This window comes from Staurois parvus, unplaced genomic scaffold (genome assembly GCF_062004578.1).
Source record: "Staurois parvus isolate SC_StPar_1 unplaced genomic scaffold, SC_StPar_1.0 ptg000314l, whole genome shotgun sequence".
In the NCBI taxonomy this organism is placed as follows: domain Eukaryota; kingdom Metazoa; phylum Chordata; class Amphibia; order Anura; family Ranidae; genus Staurois; species Staurois parvus.
This window is the reverse complement of record NW_028318110.1, coordinates 4,107,858-4,130,037: the sequence shown is the minus strand read 5'-3', so window position 1 is coordinate 4,130,037 and position 22,180 is coordinate 4,107,858. Positions and strand designations below refer to the sequence as shown.

Below are 22,180 nucleotides of genomic sequence, written 5' to 3'. Positions count from 1 at the left end.
TACAGGTAATGAGTGCAGGACAGAGGAGCCTCTTAAAGAAGAAGGTACAGGTCTGTGAGAGCCAGAAATCTTGCTTGTTTGTAGGTGACCAAATACTTATTTTCCACCATAATTTGCAAATAAATTCTTTCCAAATCAGCCAATGTGATTGTCTGGATTTTTTTTCTCATTTTGTCTCTCATAGTTGAGGTCTACCTATGATGCCAATTACAGGCCTTTCTCACCTTTTTAAGTGGGAGAACTTGCACAATTGGTGGCTGACTAAATACTTTTTTGCTCCACTGTATCTCCTTCTGATCGGAGCAGAGCAGGCAGATGACACATCCATGTCCACTCAGTTTATGCAGAGCGGACATGGACAGATTTTTTTTGTGTGGGCTGCATCGGTCCAGAGGTAGGAGGATGTAAACTAACACAAGTCTGTTTACTCCTGGCTGTCCATAGGAATATGTAGACCTACCCATCAGGTCCACCTGAAAAATTGACAGGCAGACCTAATCAGATCGCCCGCGTGAAATGGGCTTTAAAGTAGCAGCAATTTAAGAAAGAGAAAATATATATATGGTATTATAAGAGTGTTACTCTTTAAAGCTATAACAGTAGACTACCAAAGAATGCGCATATTGCTAATTCAGTTCTTTTGTCACCCTCAGGTACAGGATCTGGTTTAGGTACATATGTATTGAATGTGCTTGAGGATGAATTCCCTGAAGTGTACAGGTTTGTCACCTCTGTCTACCCATCAGCTGAAGATGATGTAATCACATCACCCTACAACAGTGTTTTAGCCATGAAGGAGCTTACTGAACATGCAGACTGTGTGCTTCCCATTGAAAACCAAGTAAGAACCTTTACATTAGTCATGTTTCTTTCTGCCGTCACTGCATGTTGTGTGTGTTTTAAATAAACATATACTGTGTGTATATATAGTGAAACACTGGCCAGTTGTATCTGTAAGACTACAAATCTATCTACTCTTTATCATATTAAAGCGGAACTAAACCCTCCTATAGTTTGCAGCTAAGGAAGCTGCCATCTAATCCTCTGTTTGGTCTTCAACTGCCATCATGCTGCATATATGATCAGTTATGACACCAGCCATTTGATGGTTTGACAGTTTGGTCAAGCAAATGTAATACGTCTGTAGTAGATGATGTAAGTCTGAAAAGGAGGGTCACACATCGCTGGTATCATCCACAAGAAACTTTATGGGAGATTGCTCAGACAGAACTTGGTTCTGCCATGGTATTCTGTCTGAGCAGTCTCCAGTAAAGTTTCATGTGGATAGAATTGTATTATTCTCATTAATTATAGGCAGATGTCCAAAGTACCCCCCTCCTTACATCAGATGTCAAGAGCCTTCCCATTATCAGAAGTCGGAGTCACCCACTCTCCCTCACATTGCAGTTCACCTCCCTTACCTTGTGCTGCTGCTGTGAAGAAGCTGGGGGCAGAGCTGGGAAGCAGAATGTGCAAGGTTTGGAAGAGGACCAGAAGAGGGCTGCCAGAGTGTGCTGTATGCTGAAACCAAGGTAGGCAGAGACAAAAGGGTGCTGCAGCTGCACAGAGAGGCACAGGATCTGTAGGAGGAGTTCTGTCTTCCTCTCTGCTGCTGACTGCTTACACAAGGTGGGGGGGCAGAGACAGGCCTCTCCGCATCTGCATGGAGGAGTGCAGGATCTGGCAGAGGAGTTCTGTCCTCTCTGCTGCCGATTACTGAGATAAGGTGGTGGTGGAGACAAGTGGGGTGCCTCAGCTGCTGCCAGACTCATCCACCTTGCCAACCACTCAGTGTCTGCCAACCCCCTCTGCCAATCCCTCCACTGGCTTCCACTCACCCAACAAATAAAATTCAACAGCCTACAAAACCACCCACAACTTGGCCCCCAGCTACATCACTGACCTGGTCTCAAAGTACCAATTAAACCGCTCTCTTCGGTCCTCCCAAGACCTCCTGCTCCTGACTTCTCCCAAGCTTCTCACATCCTTTGGAACTCCCTACCCCAATCTGTCTATCTCCTAATCTATCTACCTTTAGACGATTCCTGGAAACCCTTCTCTTTAAAGAAGCCTATCCTACATCTAATGCATTGTGTTTTTACTTTCTCCACTCCTTTCCCACAGCTATTACCTTTTTGTGTCACTTGAACCATCTTCTTAGATTGTAAGCTCTGACGAGCAGGTCCCTCTTATTCCTTTTGTACCAAATTGTATTGTAACTGTAATGTCTGCCTTCATTTTGTAAAGTGCTGCGCAAACTGTTGCCGCTATATACATCCTGTATAATAATAATATATACAATACTGTGCAAAAGTTATAGGCAGGTGTACAAAAGTGCTGTAAAATAAGAATGCTTTAAAAAAAAAATATATATATATTCTACTTATTTTTTGTAACTCCAATTGAAAAACCAGCATCCATTCAACTCAAAAAGCTGTTTGAAGGAGTACAAAGAAACAGGCAACACTGAGGATTGTAGACGCAGTGGTCGGCCCAGGAAACATCATACTTACTTCCCTTCAACATTGGAATATGTCCAACAGTGCCATCAGCACAGAACTGGGTGAAACTAGTGGGACCCAGGTGAACTTGTCTACTGTCTGTGGAAGTTTGGCCATCAGTGTCAGTTGCACCCAAAAAGCCTTACCTCTGATGTAGAAACAAGGCTATGTGACTCAACTATGCACCAGAACGTAGGATGAGTGCAAACATATGGCAGCAGGTGCTCTCGCCTGATGGGTCATACTATTTAACTGTAGCAGAAGGCAGTTTGTTCATTGGAGAGTGGTACAATAATGAGTGTCAGCAGGCAACAGTGAAGCATGTTGGAGGTTCCTTGCAAGTGTGGGGCTTTTGGTCAGGATCAATGGTGTCCTCAGTTCTGACTGGCAGATACTTTTCCATCATGCAATACCATCAGGGAGGTGTGTGATTGGCCCCAGTTTTATTCTGCATCAGGACAATGACCCCAAACATACAGCCAATGTAATTAAGAGCTATCTTCAGTGTAAAGAAGAACAAAGAGCAAAGGGTGGTCACGCCAAATATTGATTTGGATTCCTCTTCTGTGCATTTACTTTTCCATTTTGTTAATTGATAAAAATAAACCATTAACACATCTATTTCTGAAAGCATTCTTAATTTACAGCATTTTTTCAAAACTGTCTAAAACTTTAGCACAGTACTGCATAAGCAGTGCATCTCTTCAATCCTTGCACATTTTCCGTGTTTTTTGTTTCTTTAACAGTTCAAGAAAAGTACCTATTAATCTGCCATAAATCTAGTGAGGTACTAGCTTTCTGAGGCACGCTGAAATTCCAATCAAGTGTTATCAGCCCTGCCAGATCTTTTTTTGTGGATTACAGGACTCCTCTGTCATATGTTATGGAAATGAGAAGGGTGGTTTTGTAGTCCAGCAGGGGAGAACTGAGCAGGGCTGCCAACACTTTGTGGGATTTTATTGCAGAAAAGGCACTATGTTGTCAGCCAAACAGGTTAGGAGCACATTTCCTCTCATTAACAGAATGTTATGGAGACCAACAAAGCATGGAGTATACTATATACTATTCTCTGTTCCTTTAGTTTGTATTATGTCTTTGTATTAATATGTTATTTGTTTCTGTTAAGTCATTAGCTGACATTGTGAACAAAATTGTCCAGATGACAAACTCTGGAAAACTTGGAAGTGTAAAGCAAAATAGTCTTCTAATTTCCAATAAAGGTGGTGTAAAAGAAAGTGAGAAACCATTTGATGCCATGAACAACATTGTAGCAAACCTGCTTTTAAATCTCACAAGGTAAGCACCTTAATTTTGATTTAAATGGTTTTCTGTTACTGGGTGTAAGCAAAGATCCAAGTACTTCTCGTGTGTTGTATGCAGTATTTAACAAAAAACTTCTCTATTCCCTTTGGTCTTTTATACACTGCTCAAAAAAAATTGAAGGAATATTTTTTAGTGTCAAGTGTCATTACTGGTAGCACGAGGCGATACCTGGATCCTACAGAGGTTGCACAGGCAGTCCAACTCCTCCAGGATGGCACATCAATATGTGCCATTGCCAGAAGGTTTGCTGTGTCTCCCAGCACAGTCTCAAGAGCATGGAGAAGATTCCAGGAGACAGGCAATTACTCTGAGAGCTGGATAGGGTCATGAGGGTGGCCTAAGGGACCAACGTTCTCTAGTGGGCCCTGTGCTCACTGCCTGGCACCATAAAGCTCGAATGGCATTTGCCATTGAACACCAGAATTGGCAGATCTGCCACTGGCGCCCTGTGCTTTTCACAGTTGAAAGCAGGTTCACCCTGAGCACATGTGACAGACATGAAAAGGTGTGGAGAAGCTGTGGAGGCCTGGTCTGGGGAGGCATATCCATGGAGGAACGCACAGACCTCTACAGGCTAGACAATGGCACCCTGACTGCCATTAGGTATCGGGATGAAATCCTTGGACCCATTGCCAGACCCTACACTGGTGAATTGGGTCCTGGGCTCCTCCTGGTGCACAAAAATGCTCGGCCTCATGTGGCGAGAGTAAGTAGGCAGTTCCTGGAGGATTATGAAATTGATACCACTGAATGGCCCCCACGCTCGCCTGACCTTCATTCAATAGAACACCTTTGGGATATCATGTTTCGGTCCATCCATCCCCGCCAGGTTGCACCTCAGACTGTTCAGGAGCTCATGAAGACACAGCTGATTGACACAGCAGATCACAATGTAAATACAGTTGCCGGTTATCAGCTGCACTTTCCTCACGCTGTCACAAGGAAAGTACTGCCGATAACTGGCAACTGTCACAGAGCAGATCAGCACTGATCATCAGTGCCGAGCAGTTGCACCCAGCAGTGCCTATCAGTGCCCATCATTGCTGCATATCGGTGCAGCATCCTCCGTGCCTCCTCACCAATGCCCATCAGTACAGCCCATCAGTGCTGTTTATCTGTGCCACCTCATCAGTGCTGCGTATCAGTTCAGTCTCATCAACGCACATCAATGAAGGAGAAAAATTACCTGTTTGCTAAATTTTATAATAGAAACAAAAAAATAATTTTTTTTTTCAATTTTTTTTTTGCTCTTTTTTTTGTTTATAGTGCAAAAAATAAAACACACAGTGGCGATTAAATACCACCAAAAGAAAGCTCTATTTGTGTGAAAAAAATTATAAAATTTTCATATGGGTGCAGTGTTGCATGACCGCGCAATTGCCCTTCAAAGTGCGACAGCACTAAAAGCTGAAAATTGGCCTGGGCATGAAGGGGGTAAAAGTGCCCGGTAGGTAAGTGGTTAAATCATGTTATCATCCCTGTCCAATTCAGCTCTGCGGACTACTGAATGCCACCCCCCCTCAGCTAGGAAGATGAGGAGAGGGAAAGGTGTTCTGTAGTTTTATTCTAGGGTGACAGTGCTATCTCTCCATTGGCACAATACATAAGTGAAAATACAGGAGTAAAATCCTAAAAAAAAACCAAAAAAACAAAACAAATGAAGCCACCACGTCTAAGGACTGTAAACTGCAATCTTTAAATGACGACTGAAAATCATCCACACGGTTTATTTTCAATACTCTGGATCCCCTTCTCCATTTAAAATTATCTATACAACATACACATAAGAAAAATCAGGATAGGAAGAAAAATATTTATGCAAAATTCCTAATTAATTTGTCCACATTGAGTATGAAATATTTGTAATTAATTTTGTACTTTGAACTGTGAACAGCTAATAGATTGCATAAAGTGAGCCTTTGCCTGTGTTTTAACAGTTTGCCAAGTCACTGACCCAGATTAAGTATGCAGATCAAGCAACTCAGGAGTCCTTACCTGTGCCGCTGTTCAGGGTCAGTGATTCAAAGTATTGACGCAAGAGTCAACATGAATGACAAGCAACATGCATTTCTGAAGGGCTTAGCAATGGCAGTCCCCATGTTTCTCTCTTCAAATATCTTTCTTTTAAAGATTGTGATTTTGTGAGCTTATAAATTGTATAGATGGTTTCATGAAAGGCCATATCTTTGAGGCAACTCAAGGTCATGATAAACTTTGGAATGTCAAAAATAAGTTACACCATGGAGACAATTAGTTGTTTTTTTTCCTTTTAATTAGGAGAATATTACTATTCACTAGACATACTCCAATAGGAAAGATATTTAAACACCTTTTGCATAGTAACTAATGTAGTTTTAGAAATGCGTATAATTGGTAGTATCTTGCTTTTGGACACCTCACCTGTTTGTTAATCTGTATGCTATGAATACCCTCTCTGCTCTATTGTCTCCTGATTTAAGCTACGAGCCATAAGTGGTCATGATTTGTAAACTCCAACAATGCATTTGCTAATGTATTTCTGATTCCAGTTCCATAGCTCAAATGCTGACCCTTTTTCTCCAGTACTTTCTAAGAGCCAGTTTACACTACATGCGTTTTCAGTGTGCTTTTTTTCCCTGCATCCAAAATGCACAGAAAGTAGGTTATATGGTTGTCAGTGTTATAGTTCACATAAGTACTTCCTGCACTTCAGCATTTTTCCTGCACAAAACTGTACTGGAACATGGTACAATGCACTGGAACACACATGTCGCTATTTAAATTGAGAAGGGAAAAAGATTAACCGAAACACATCAAAATGCATCTGGACTGCGTTTCTATAGTGTGGACCGGCCTTAAGTGACTGAGGCTGGCTATACATGGTTGAATAAAAGAAAATTGATTTGATTTTCCCCATCCACTTAATCAAGGTGAATAGGGGAATCCCTCCTGCTGCGCTAATGTATTCTGACAATGGGGAGACTTTCTCACCAGTCAGAATATATTGATCAGCACTGGTGGAGTTGGTCATTAGAAATTTTTCAAACGGGCTAGTTGTCCACAAGTCAATCCAACCTGACCCTACTGTACATGGATCAAAATTCAAGTGGTCTCTGCTGAACCAGACAAAATCTGCATGGCCAGTTTAACTCAGATAAAATATGCAAATTAGATGTTCTGACCTCACTCTGTCTTTACTTGCTGCATGCTTGCGCTCGGTCAATGACTTAAAGTATTGTAGCCACAAGTGACTAACAAAGGTCTACTTTTAGCATGAAGTTAGTAATGGCAACCCCAGTATTTTTCATGTAACACATTTTTATTTTAAGAAAAACACTTCTACACACTGTTTACTAGCTGTGGCTTTTGAAACCCAATATGCGTTCCTAACAAACAAGTCTCTGCGCACATAGGACAGTTACAATGAGATTATCCCAATGACGGGTAGGATTTCCTCTTACTTTGGACTGATTCAACTGAAGAAGAAAAAACGAGGTTTCTGCTATTAGCACCAAACAGATGTTTACATAAAGGTAAAATTAAAAAAACCTAACTGGTCACTATGGGGAAAAAATATAAACGGAATGGTTTATTCTGGTCACTATGGGGAAACAATAAATACAATTTCTTTTTGTTTTAGTAAATCTTCTTCTGTCATCTCTGGAGCAGAAAATGAGTAAATTTCCCCAGAGGGTAGATAGATACCACAATGAAAAGCTGCAGGAGAGCCTAGCCATTCCCAATTCTATTCAAACAAAAATGTTTTAGTTGAGTTGTACTTTAGCACTGTTATCCTGCCAGATAAAGGAGCCATAACCTCTTGAAAGTTTGCCATTTTGTTCTTTTGTTACTGAAACACATTTATATTTGCTTTTATATTTGCATGACAAATTCTAAAAAGTAGCTGAATAAGAAGCTGTGCAGGAGACGGAAGATTACATTTAATGTGTTTGTTTTCCTCCCAGCTCTGCAAGATTTGAAGGGCAGCTTAATATGGATTTGAATGAGATCACCATGAACTTGGTCCCATTCCCTCATTTGCATTATTTGACCTCCAGCGTAACTCCTCTTTATACACTTGCTGATGTGAATATACCTACACAAAGGTGAGGGCTCTGAGGCTAAGGCTGTACATTGACCTGTGCCATTCCTCTTGTTGTGCTGTATAACCGTGTATAGCAGTTGTTCTAAGATCTTTATATAGTGCATCCAGAAAGTATTCACAGCGCTTAACTTTTGCCAATTTTATGTTACAGCCTTATTCCAAAATTGATTAAATTAATTTTTTTCCTCAACATTCTACAAACAATACCCCATAATGACAACGTGAAAGAAGTTAATTTTGAAATCTTTGAAATTTATTAAAAATAAAAAAAACCACATGTACATAAGTGTTCACAGCCTTTGCCATGACACTCAAAATTGAGCTCTGGTGCATCCTGTTCCCACTGATCATCCTTGAGCTGTTTCCACAAGTTGCTTGGAGTCCACCTGTGGGACATTCAGTTGATTGGGCATGATTAGGAAAGGCATAAACCTGTCTATATAAGGTCCCACAGTTAACAGTGCATGTCAGAGCACAAACCAAGCTATGCAGTCCAAGGAATTGTCTGTCTGTAGAACTCCGAGACAGGATTGTAGCAAGGCACAGATCTGGGGAAGGGTACAGAAAAATGTCTGCAGCATTGAAGGTCCCAAGGAGCACAGTTGCCTCCATCATCCATAAATGGAAGAAGTTTGGAACCACCAGGAATCTTCCTAGAGCGGGCCATCCGGCCAAAATGAGCGATCGAAGGAGAAGGGCCTTAGCCAAGGAAGTAACTAAGCCCAATGGTCACTTTGAAAGAGCGCCAGCATTTCTCTGTGGAGAGAGAACCTTCCAGAAGAACAACCATCTCTGCAGCACTCCACCAATCAGGCCTGTATGGTAGAGTGGCCAGACGGAAGCCACTCCTCAGTAAAAGGCAAATGGCAGCCCGTCTGGAATTTGCCAAAAGGCACCTGAGGGACTCTCAGACCATGAGAAACAAAACGCTCTGGTCTGATGAAACAAAGATTGAACTCTTTGGCCTGAATTCCAAGTGTCATGTCTAGAGGAAACCAGGCACCGCTCACCACCTGGCCAATACCATCCCTACAGTGAAGCATGGTGGTGGCAGCATCATGCTATGGGGATGTTTTTCAGCAGCAGGAACTGGGAGACTAGTCAGGATTGAAGGAAAGATGAATGCAGCAATATACAGAGACATCCTTGATGAAAACCTGTTCCAGAGCGCTCTGGACCTTAGATGGGGGCGACGATTCATCTTTCACCAGGACAATGACCCCAAACACACAGCCCAACTCTATGAATGTCCTGGAGTGGTCCATCTAGAGCCCAGACTTCAACCCGATTGAACATCTCTGGAGAAATCTGAAACCAGCTGTGCACCCGATGCTCCCCATCCAACCTGATGGAACTTGAGAGGTACTGAAAAGAAGAATGGGAGAAATTGCCCAAAAATAGGTGTGCCAAGCTTGTAGCATCATACTCAAAATGGCTTGAGGCTGTAATTGGTGCAAAGGTGATTCAACAAAGTATTGAGCAAAGACTGCAACTACTTATGTATTTTTATTTTTAATAAATTGCAAAGATTTCAAAATGAACTTCTTTCACGCTATCATGGGGTATTGTTTGTAGTTTGTAATTTACGTTAATCCATTTTGAATAAGGCTGAAACAAAATGTGGCAAAAGTTAAGCGCTGTCAATACTTTCTGGATGCAGTGTAGCTCCCTCTGTCACGTCACAGCTCTCTTGCAATCCCTAGATGGCAGCTGTGACAGCTCGATCTGGAAATTAGACTTTTAAAGGTAAAATAAAACGTTGCAAAGTTTTTTCCTGTTGCATTTATCAGTGTGTGTGTGTGTTTCTTTTACTTTAAATGGTCCTCTGTTTAACCCTTATTAACCCTTAATATACTCTAATCAGCCATAATTAACTCCTTATTCTCCTTCTCCATTTAACTATTTTCCTTCTGATTTTTTTTTTTTTTGTTCATTTCCATTTTATAAACTTTTAGTAATTAAAACTTTTTTTGTTTGCTTTGTTCGTTAATATTTTTACACCTTTTAACATATATATTTACATGTTTCACTTTAGAAATTAAATACATTTATTTAAAATTTTGCGCTTTTTTTTTTAAAAATAACTTTTCAATGCTTTGTACCGGAATCATAATTTTAGTGTCCTTTTAAACAGGACAATTTACAGAATACAATGTGCACTTATAATACAAAATACATTCACACTGAGCTGAGCTTTTTTCAGGCATTTTCTTCAAGTGTTATTTTACAGTGTTTTTGAGCGTTTTTTTTTTTTTTTAGCAGATATGCAAATATTATAGGTGTTTTTGCTGTGGCTAATAGAAATAGTTGCTGTTTGAGCTGAAACCGCCTGAAGAAATGCTTGAAAAAACACTTATTTCTACTGTTCAGGTGTTTTCTATTTAAGACTATGGGGGAAAAAAACGCTAAGATTTGCCTGAAAATTTTTCATGAAAAGAAAGTTTTGTTTTTTATAGAACAGGTTTACATAGTAGGGAGTCTGAATTTATTGAGTTTACTGTGTGTGCATTTTTTGGGCTTTTCATATTTTGGTCACTTTGGCGTTTATTGAGTTTCCTTTAGGAGTCTGGCCTGTTTGTCACACACAATCAAAATTATATGAGTGTGATATTTTGTTTAGTGTGCTTCCTTTCCAAGCATTGTTACGAAGGTAAATTGAAAATTAGGTACTACCCTTCTTACTGAACAGTATATGCTTCAGCTGGCCATAGATGGATTGAAATTCATCCATTTCAGCAGGGACTGTCCAAATTTTAATCCATGTGCAAGCTGTTTGTACAGAAGTCGATCTCTCGACTAACTTCTGTACAACCAGCCTATTGGAAAATGTTTGCTTGATCAGTGCCGCATGCTTCAGCAGGTGGTGCTGATGAGTATATTCTGGCAGCCTGGAAGCCTCCCGGCTGTAAGAATGCAATTTCATGTGTATGGATGGAAGAATTGATTCATTTTCTTTTGTTAAACCGTCTGGTTGAATGAAAGAAAGTGGATCATGTTTGGCCAGCTTACGATCTTCCTTAGTGAGATTTAAGCTTTTTAAAGTGACCCTGTCATTAGAGGCCTATAGTGGTTGCTGTTGTAAAAACATTACAGACAATTGAATGACTGTCTGGCATCAAAAATTTGAGTCACTGACCAGGAACAAACTTACTAAAAAGGAATTTAGGAAAAATGCCAGAATTTCTTATCTCTATATGTTTCATCAGCACAACAACTGGGCAACTTGTTTTTTCAAAAAGAAAGTGGTCAGCAACAACAGCCTCTGTGATTTTCTCATGACAAGTTTCTTTTAACCAGGCCCCCTACTGGCAAATTGATATGCCATAAGAGTCCTTATGCATAAAACAGGAAAAGACTGCACTGAACAATTGCTCTAAACATTGGGAACATTTCCAGAGGGCACATATAACAGAACAAGTTAAATGAATGTTTATACATTACAGTATTTTGCTGCCATTTTGAGAATATAGCAAAACACTGCATTTACTGTTATTACATGTTTTTGCACAGGTTGGACCAAATGTTCTCTGATGCCTTTAACAAAGATCATCAGTTAATTCGAGCTGACCCGAAGCATAATCTTTACCTTGCCTGTGCTTTGATGGTGAGAGGAAACGTTCATATTTCTGATGTTCGCAGGAATATTGAAAGGTTGGTGTAAACTAACACCTCCGAAAATAAAAAGTTCTCTGGTGTAAACCCCACAAGGACCCTAATCACATAGACATTTTGTGCTAGAATTTGCATTGTGTTGTGCGTCAGACTTATGTAGGAGTCAACAAGCATTTTGGAGAATCCAAGCAACATATACATCCAGCTTTCACAATTTTTAAAGCTAAAAAAAAGCTGACAGCTGTAGAGTTTTTTTCATTTGTTCAGCCCTGACTTGTTTTTGCATTCTAAAGGGGCAGACGAAATTTTAGGAGTAAAGTTGAAGCCACATATACAAATAAGACGGCTACATCAAACCAAAAGGCCACAGAGGTATGAATATGAAATCAATCCGAGGAGTGAAGTTCCGATTTAAAGGCTACATTCACCCTCTACTATAAAATAATAAATGCACACTTTTTGCATGTTTAAAAATGTGCATTTTTTTTTTTTTTTTTGTAACAGGAGCCTGCAAAGTATTACACCCATGATCAGCACGTTTCATTACAGCAAAAAGACATTCTTGCCTTCTTTTCACTACCCAACCATCCTGTTTAGTCACTGGGAGTGAAAGTACAATCCTGTGTGAGCTACATGGCACTGGAGTTGTACTTTACACAGGTTATGGACTGGAAGGCTGGCAGCGGCACGAGTGAAAAAAATGCACATGTATGCTGGATGAGGATTACATCAAACCCGTTAGTTTGCACTAAGTGAACAAAGCACAAGTATTTTTCTAAGGGCCGTGTAAAAATGCAGTATGACTACTCTGGGAAATCACTCCCGGATCTTAAGTTTGATCTGTTTGCTGTTTGACTGATGCCAGTATTGTTCTTATAACCAAAGCACACCCTGGCTCAGCTGTCACATTCCTCAAAATACTATTTCAAAGAGTGGTATGAACTGTAAATTGAAACAAACTATGAGTGTAGACGTCATAAACAATGCATCACACAGGATGGTTATCATGAAGTCCTGTGCAACTTTCAATGCCAGAAATCACTGCTTATCTCATTATCTTAAGTCCCTGTTACACATATTTATTAAGAATAAAATGGGGATTACTTACATTGCCAGAGTCCATGACAAAGAACACACAATATAGAATGTAGCACAACATACTTGCACAATTTTGCAAAGCACAAGGGACACATACATGCTTGCTAGAATTTACTGCCTGCAAATGTTTTTCCTGGGCAGAGAAATGGGCTGAGAATGGATATAAGAAGCCTCCTAAAATCCTTTTAGCGGTGCTGGCAGAGCAAGCAGTTTGGTTGGAGGGGTAGAGACAAAGATCTATGAGATTGAGCCTCCTGACATTATTTCAGCTGTGCAGGCTCCTTTCTTGACCAGGTGAAAAGGACATAATTGGATGGCAGCAAATGGGTTTTTTTTTTTTTGTTTTTGTTTTCTAACAAACCCTCTCCTCTGTGAAAATGAGTGGTTGGCAACCCAAACCCAAATATCTGGAATAAGTCTGTGGGAATAGTTACCAAGAGCTTCAGCTTGTAAGTAACAGCATAAGCTGACCGCTTGCACCTTTTTTTACAACTGTTGGCAGTTCCAGTGACTCCACCGCCACTATGAAGTGGCTATGCAAATAGCAATGTTTTTAGAGCTATTGTGTACACCTAGTATACCCAAGCAGCAATGTCCAGGCCTGCTGATAGATCATTTGACCCCTGCTGGCTCATAGTCAGAAGGATGTAGTAGATATCCAGAAAGCAGAGATCACTAAGAGGGGCTCTGGATTTTGTAGGATCTGCATGTGACTGGAAAAGCTGCAAAAGGACTGCTTGTTGGCCCATTTGTATGTCCAGTAAGGAGCAAGGTCAACTTATACTGGAAGAGTAGAGATTTACATATAAACACAACTCCCCATATCTGTGGATCCATTCATTGTTGCAGGTTTTCCTGAAGGTAGACTCTACTTATCATTTTTTTCATTATATGCTCAGTTCGAATTGCCAATGCAATGGATTCAGATGCCCTGTTTTGTGTTCCCTTTTAAATTAACATTACCCTAGAGTTCAGTTATTTGTATAAAGCCCAAACATGTTGAATTCCTTCACATTTAACACATTTTTTTCATTTTCTCTAGGCCCCATTCACATGTCTCTGCTCCTACTGTCATGTATTTTTCTTTTAGTGCATTTTGCATGTATTTTTTCATGCATTTTTATGAGTTTTCATGCACTTCCATAGACTCTCAACAGGATAGAAACTGCAGGTAAATGCATATCATATCAGACATGCTTCATTTGTTACAACAGAGCATGCAGATGTGAATAGCCTCATTGGAATCAATGTATTTTCATGACACATTCATTTTTTTGTGCTGCAAAATGCACATGAAAGCACACAGGTGTCTACTACGCTTTAAAATAGTTGTTTAAACCTAGTATAACATTTTTGGCAGTCTTTTAGTAGATTTCAATGATTTTTGGTCCAGATGGAAAAGTCTGTTGTGATTGACGACTTTAGATGCCATCTATTAAAAAAACAAAAAATGCATGAAAGTTGTGTGTGTGTTTATGTATGTATGTATATAGATATATAGATATAATTTTTTTTTTTTTTTTTAATTCAGGCTGAAACCCTCACTACAGTTCGTCTCTTGGAACCAAGAAGGGTGGAAAACTGGGATGTGTTCTGTCCCACCAGTTGGCCATTCCCATTCATTGTTGGCACTAGCCAATAACACATGTGTGAAACCAGCATTTATAGACCTCAGAGAGAGGTTTATTAGGCTGTACAGAAAGAAGGTACATTTAACAATCCATATAGTGTGTGTTTGTTTTTTAAAGTTTTTTTTTTTTCTGCAGTGTATGCTAGGCGTATATAAACACGTTTTTTACAGGGTTAATTTCTGATAAACTTTTCATTTTTGCAGGCTCATCTTCACCATTACCTACAAGTTGACGGCATGGAGCAGAGCTGTTTTTCAGAGGCTCTAACATCATTATCCTCATTAATAGAAGAGTACAACCAACTGGATGCCACCAAAGGGTTATATATGCCAAACCCTCCTCGACTTAACATAGCAGTTTGACATTTATTTTCTATCCTTACGTTTTGCAATTTCTTTTTTTTTTAATTCTGCAATTGAAAGTCTTAGACATATGTACCAGAGTAATCTGATACAGATGCATTAACATGCATGCTCTGTAAAAGTTGAGGGATGTAAATGAGGAGATTGCCTTTATTAACTTGACAAATTCCAGTAAGGAAGATTGGAACATGCATGACTCCTCCTCTTTTAAAAAGAGGAGAGCCTCCAGTAACGGAAGCTGAGAGGTACATAAATCTCAGCAATATAGTTTTAAGGAGATTCAGCCTATTGGACTTCATCTACAATGAGAGATTATTTTTGCACTTCGGTGAACTGTCTATAACTTTTTTTGTTTGTTTTTTCTATTCTTTGAATGTGCCTATACCCTTTACATGTGTTTATGTAAGTACTGGCGCATACCTGAGTATAGGGGAGCACAGCTATTCATGTCTATAGGCAGCTATACACGGCACCTGAGCTCCTGGGAGAAATACACCAGAATTTGTTTCAACTGCTCATGTGTCGGAGCCCTAATTCTTTAAAGGCTTTGTGTTGGACACATGCATTTTTCCATAGGATTCAGCCATACCGGCAGGTACGAACTGTGGGGGAGAATTACTAGGGCTCCATGCGTACTAGCGGTTTTTGTAAGCTCAAAAAACGCTGGAAAAAATGCTGCATAAACACCGCTGATAATAGCGGTTCTTAGTAGCGTTTCAGAGTGTTAGCGTTTTATTAGTGTTCTTACAGTACATGGTGAAGGGAGAAAAAAAGCTGTGTTTTAGTAGCATTTAGCAGCGTTTATGAGCATTTAGCATTTTTTTCTGCTGGAAAAACGCTACACAAGCAATTTTGTTTCTGCTTCTAGATCCTGAAGCTCAAAAAATGCTCATAGCCTAAAGTAGTGTGCATGGACACATAGGATACCACTATTTAGCTTCTAGGAGCAGAAAGAAAAATGCAAATAACAGCTTCTAGGAGCTTAAAAAAAATGCTAGTATGCATAGGGCCTAAAACTGATGCACTCCGGAATCTGGTGCAGCTGTGCATGATAGCCAATCAGCTTTTAACTTCAGCTTGTAAAATTAAGCTTTGGCATTAAAATCTGCAAGCCGATTGGTTTCTATAGAGAGCTGCACCAGATATTGCACTCTGCAGTTTTGGTAAATAACCCCCCACTGTGTCTCCGTTCTTTAATCTTGGTTTAGATATGTTGGGTTTCAGATAGTTGCTTGTTTTATTTAATTTTTTCAGGAAGATAAGTATCGGTAGGGTATTCACAGTTACCCATGCAAGGAAGCGGTGTTCAGAATGTTTCAGGTGGTGCTTCTATAAAATACTGGACTTTCAGTGTAGAATGTTACTGAACACTTGTATGTACACGGATGTCAGATGCAGGGCCAAGCAACGCTTAAAGTAGAACAATTATTGTAATGGTTTACCACTCCAGGAATGCTGCATACAGGGTTTGGGGTCAACAGGAAGCATCACAAAGCTTGAAAAATACAGAGGTATATCGATATCTGGCTTGCTGCCCACAGTCAGACCCATCAGTTAAGGAGAGCTGGGTGGTTCAGTTTACAATACATCATGTCTTAATATTGCAACTGAGTTAAATTACAATTATTTTTTAACACACTATTGTGAAAGGTACTGATCATTTTGAATAGTTTCACATGTACAAACTGGATTCTCTTTGTGAGATTTAATGACAAACAAAAGTACATTTTCTGTATGCAATTTGTATATATATATTTTTGAAACCTGTTTTAAAAAAAAAATACTATATTTAAATTTTGTCAAATAAGATTGTAGTTATAAACAATATGTAATAGCTTTATTTTTATTGATAAATTCACATAATTGAATATACTGATTTTTAAGGAGTCTTCTCTTTTGTATATTCTTATTAATGCAATTAGACCTGTTAAAGGGGTATTTTGAGGTCATAAAGAGAGTTATTTGCTGTTTAATATAAATTTTATATACGTGGATATTGTTTGTTTATTACAATTGATTATTTCTTAAAAATCCATGGTAACCTTTAGGAACATAAGTAACAAATTCACAAATTATATACTAACACAATAAATATGTTTAATCAATTTGTATTTTAAGAAGAACTACCAGAACAAATATGGGAGCTGACATCTCCTGGGAATACTAGGCCTGGGTGTCATGGTGATGTTTTTGCTCTCATTCTTTTGATTTACTGTCCTGTATCAGGTAAAAAATAATGAATTCTGACTGTTCTTCTTTATTTGCAACATGCTTGCCCTTGGTCCATGACTTTAAAACCAGTCAGAACTAAATAGCTAGCCTTTTCAGAAGCAGGCCAACATTGGTAGCTCCCATATTTCATTAGGTGTTTTCTAGCTAAGCTATAGCCTTTGAAGTAGAATTCTGGTCACACCCTAACTACTCTTAAAAGTAAAGTGAATGTATCCCACGCCTCTAACAATTTATAAAATATATATTGTGTACCATGTAAAATATGCTAAAAGGTATTGGCTGCTAGCAATGTAATTATGTTCCCACAACCAACACAACTATAAAAAAGAAAAAAATATAATGCTGCACCTCCCACTCAAAGATTATTATTATACATTATATAGCGCCAAAAGGTTTGCTCAGCGCTGTACATTATAGTGGGGGACAGTACATGAGACAATACAGTAACAAGACAAAACATGATGGGTTCGAGGGACTTACTCTTTCGAGCTTACAATCTAGGAGGGAGGGGATAGTGGTACAGGAGGAAGTGGCTGTGGGGGATGGAGTAGTAAGAGGAGTGTAGATCAGCAATTAGGTGAGGGTGGGGTAGGCTTCCCTGAAGAGGTGGGTTTTCAGGGTGCGCCTGAAGGTGAGGAGGGAAGGTGACAGTCTGATGGATTGGGGTAGAGAGTTCCAGAGGATGGGGGAAGTCCTGCAGTTGGGCGTGGGAGGTGGAGACCAGGGAGCTAGAAAGTAGGAGGTCTTGTGAGGAGCGAAGATTACGGGTAGGGTGGTATTTGGGTATCGGGTCGGTGAGGTAGTTTGGGGCAGCGTTATGAATGGCTTTGTATGTCAGTGTTAGTAGTTTGAATTTAATGCATTGGGCAATCGGAAGGCAGTAGAGGGAATGACAGAGGGGGGTGGCAGAAGAGGAACGGTTGGTAAGGTGGATGAGTCTGGCCGCTGAGTTCAGGATAGACTGAAGCCGGGATAGTCTGTGATGAGGAGGGAGTTGCAGTAGTCGAGTCGTGAGATAATAAGGGAGTGAACGAGCTGTTTAGTAGTGTCTGGGGTTAGGTACGAACGTATTTTGGAGATGTTGCGGAGGTGGAGTCTGCATGAGTTTGCCAACGATTGGACATGGGGTTGGAAGGACAGGTTTGAGTCAAGAGTGGCACCTAGGACTTTGGCTTGCGGGGTGGGAGTGATGGTGGCATTGTTGGTCGTGATGGAGAGGGTGGGGTGGGGGGCACAGGCTGGGGGGAAAATTAGGAGCTCAGTTTTGGAAAGGTTCAATTTGAGGAAATGGAGCGACATCCAAGATAACAATGCAATATGTGAATCTATAAGACTAATTAAACATGGACATTCTGACTAACCTGTGTAAAAAAGATCTGTTTAATTACCTATTTTCAGGCCGCTCCAGTGATGTGATCTACTCTTCTTTGTCAGGTTGTGCCAGTGGCAGGGGAGGGAGCGCCGACAATGGATGAGCCAATGGGATGTCGCTGCTCAGGCAATACTAACCATTGTCGAGCGTTTTCTCCATCCCCATTCTGCTGCTGGTCGACACAGAATATAATTTGACCTGATGGAAGTGGCCTGAAAATAGGTAAGTATGCAGATCTCTTCTTATACAGGGTAGTCAGAATAGGTGTTGGGAGGGGAGAGGAAGCATTTTTAAAAGTAGTTAGAGTTTAATTGGAATTCTGCTTTAACTTCAACTATAAACCTATTTAATAATTGAAGAAGACTATTTGTCATATAATATTAAATATATATGATTTATATATTGCACACACAATGCATGTCAGACATGAGGAAAGTCAAAACTTGGCCATTAAAAGCATTTTACTCCTACTGAGTTAATCAAGCAAACTGCCAGAAGCTGCCGGGAAACTGCAGAGAAGCTCTGCTTGCTTCCCAGTGGATCATTCATTTCTACATGTATTGACTCTACCAGCTGTCACATGAATATGACACGATGCTGTACTCCAGCATGCTCTTGAACTTAGTAGTGTATTCATATCTGAATGGTGACCGTATTAAACTAGTATTTATCAACAGTGGGTGCCATATGTGAATCCAAATTGACATTGTTGATATTTTTTAAAAATAACTAAAAAGCAGCATGAGAACATAAATAGATAACTAAATAGCAGTTTCAACTACTTTCCTTTCCATGAAAGAGGAGGGTAATTCCAGTAGAGTACTTTTAAAATCTTGTGTCTGCACCCACTGCTCTCAACTACATTTCAAATTAACTGTACAGCCTAAAAGTATCCAATGCACAGGATTAACATTGTACTACAGTTAAGCTGTGTACACACTATAAGAAAATCGTGTCAACGATTCACAGCAAGTCGAACCCGAGGATGGTACTAATTGTATGAAAATTCTCAAACGACAAAGGCTTTTTCATTGTTTTGACGTAGAAATGTAGCGTAGATTAATGTTGTCTATTGTTTCTGATCATACGCAGTCATTCGTATCCTATTTTTCTTGTACGAACACAGTACACATTAAATGAAAATCACTAGTTTGTCCCTTCAGAAATTTTCGTTTGGAAAGTCTGAATTGGACGTCGAAAGTTGTATACACACTATATGAAAATCGAACGATCGTTCGTCGTACTGAATTTTTCCTTCTATATTGTTATAGTGTCTACCCAGCTTAAGAAAAATATTAATTTCCCCAGGTTTTCAGCAGTTAGGAGGATACGTTTTTCAGAAAGTGTAAGATGCTTATAATGTTTTCATTTTTATACATATAATTATAATCAAAACTTGTTATAAATTTAAATACAAATAGTGTTAGACAGTCCTTTTTAAACATGCAGCCTGGCCTCACAAACCTTTTGTTTTTTAAAATGATTGCCAAGGACTGATTGCAGTAACTTTGACTTCAAAGCATACACATGTGGCTGGGACTTCATTGCAAACTTAGATAAATACAGAAACGTGCATACAAAATCTTAAAATCAGAAGAATCTATAGTGTATGTATGTGTATATATATTCACACACACTATATGGCCAAAAGTATTGGGACACCCTTCTAAATCATGGGTTTGGGTGTTCCAATCACCTCCATAGGCACAGGTGTATAAAATCAAGCACCTAGGCATGCAGACTGCTTCTACAAACATTTGTGAATGAATGGGTCACTCTCAAGAGCTCAGTGAATTCAACCATGGTACCATGATAGGTTGCCACCTGTGCAATAAGTCCATCCATGAAATTTCCTTGCTACTAGATATTCCACAGTCAACTGTTAGTGGTATTACAACAAAGTGGAAGCAACTGGGAACAACAGTAATGCAGCCACCAAGTGGTAGGCCACGTGAAATGACAAAGCAGGGTCTGTGCATGCTGAAGAGCACAGTGTGCAGAAGTTGCCAACTGTTTGCACAGTCAATAGCTAAAAACCTCCAAACTTTGTGTGACCTTCAAATTAGCACAACAACAGTGCGTAGAGAGCTTCATAGAATGGGTGTCCATGGCTGAGCAGCTGCATCCAAGCCTTACATCACCAAGTGCAATGCAAAGCATCGGATGCAGTGGTGTAAAGCACACCGCCACTGGACTCTAGAGCAGTGGAGATGTGGTCTCTGGAGTGATGAATCCCGCTTCTCTGTCTGGCAATCTTATGGACATGTTTGGGTTGCCAGTGGAACGGTACTTGCATGACGGCATTGTACCAAATGTAAAGTTTGGTGAAGGAGGGATTATGGTGTGGGGTTGTTTTAAAGAGGTTGGGCTTGGCCCCTTAGTTCCAGTAAAGGGAACTCTTAAGGTGTCAGCATACCAAGACATTCTGGACAATTTCATGCTCCCAACTTTGTGGGAACAGTTTGGGGATGGCCCCTTCCTGTTCCAACATGACTGCACCAGTGCACAAAGCAAGGTTCACAAAGACATGGATGAGTGAGTTTGGGGTAGAAGAACTTGACTGGCCTGCCCAGAGTCCTTATCTCAACCCGATAGAACACCTTTCGGATGAATTAGAGTGGAGACTGCAAGCCAAGCCTTCTCGTCCGACATCAGTGCCTGACCTCACAAATGCGATTCTGGAAGGATGGTCAAACATTCCCATAGACATGCTTCTAAACCTTGTGGACAGCCTTCCCAGAAGAGTTGAAGCTGTTATAGCTGCAAAGGGTGGTACAACTCAATATTGAACCCTACGGACTAAGACTGGGATGCCATTAAAGTGCATGTGCGTGTAAAGGCAGGCGTCCCAATAGTTTTGGCAATATAGTGTATCATGGCTAATCAAGCAAAGATTTTATAATCCTTGTAAAAATAGCTTGGGAAAGAATATATCACTATTTTTTTTCCCATATGTCTCATTAATTCTCAATATAGGTTGCTTTACAAATACATTATTCAGGGATAATTGCCACATTTCAAACAGTTGTCTTCCTTAGCGGTGCATATGGTATATTATATGATACAAAGACCAAGGGGACCATGAGCCATGAGTGTTAAAATTTATAGAGCGATGCCTTCACCTAACCCCCACAGAAGCCTACCTAACACCACTACTGCTGTCACAAGGTTCTGCAACAATTGGATTCTATGGGGTTGATTTTCTAAAACTGGAGAGTGGTACAGCTGTGCATGGTAGCCAATCAACGTCTAACTTCAGCTTGTTCAATTTAAGGCCTGGAAGCTGTTTGGTTTCTATGCAGGGCTGCACCAGATTTTGCACCATGTAGTTTTAGTAAATCAACCCTTATGTAGTTTTTCCCAAAATTTTCATTCAGTCTGTCAGCGCCTCTAGAGGCATCAAGGATCATGGTATATTCTTTCACAAGCTATATTTACAAGGGCTATAAAAACCTTGCTTGATTAGCTGTGCTATATTTGCTGTATATTTTAAATCTTATGATTTTAGGATTTTGTATGCAGGTTGCTTGTACGCAGGTGCGTATAAAGTCGCAGCCACGTGTATGATTTGAAGTTTATTTTAGGACTGTGTTAAGTCTTTGTGCATACCCCACATTCGGTCCTTGGCAATTGTTTTAAAAATAGGGTTGAGAGGCCAGGCTGCAGTTTTAAAGATCTGTCATGCATGATTTGTATTTACGATTTGTATTTACATACATATACATTTTTATTTAATAAAGAATTCTTTTGATTTTAAGATCTGGTATATACATTACTGTATTTATCTAACGTGCTTATAAAGTCCCAGCCACATGCGTATGTTTCATAGTCACACTTTTAAAATAAGGATTATCTATTATCTAGGATATTAGTGGGTTGAGATATGTACTATGCATATACAGGTCCCATGCATAGCAGGTTTCTGGGCAATTCTAAATAAAACTAAACACAAATTCCATAGAAAA

General features: G+C 39.8%; 1 protein-coding gene across 2 annotated transcripts in view; it reads left to right on the top strand.

Annotated features, from left to right (window-relative positions):
- Window positions 1-16,605, top strand: part of LOC149457565 (tubulin epsilon chain-like) — a 46,235-nt gene extending 29,630 nt beyond the window's left edge. For both annotated transcript variants that reach the window (XM_089683553.1, XM_089683554.1), the window contains 6 exons: window positions 654-841; window positions 3,628-3,797; window positions 7,769-7,909; window positions 11,419-11,559; window positions 14,150-14,324; window positions 14,453-16,605. In XM_089683553.1, coding sequence (XP_089539679.1) covers window positions 654-841; window positions 3,628-3,797; window positions 7,769-7,909; window positions 11,419-11,559; window positions 14,150-14,324; window positions 14,453-14,611 — 974 coding nt within the window. In that variant the 3' untranslated portion in view covers window positions 14,612-16,605. The remainder of the gene's footprint in view (window positions 1-653; window positions 842-3,627; window positions 3,798-7,768; window positions 7,910-11,418; window positions 11,560-14,149; window positions 14,325-14,452) is intronic.
- Window positions 16,606-22,180: the final 5,575 nt, after the last annotated feature.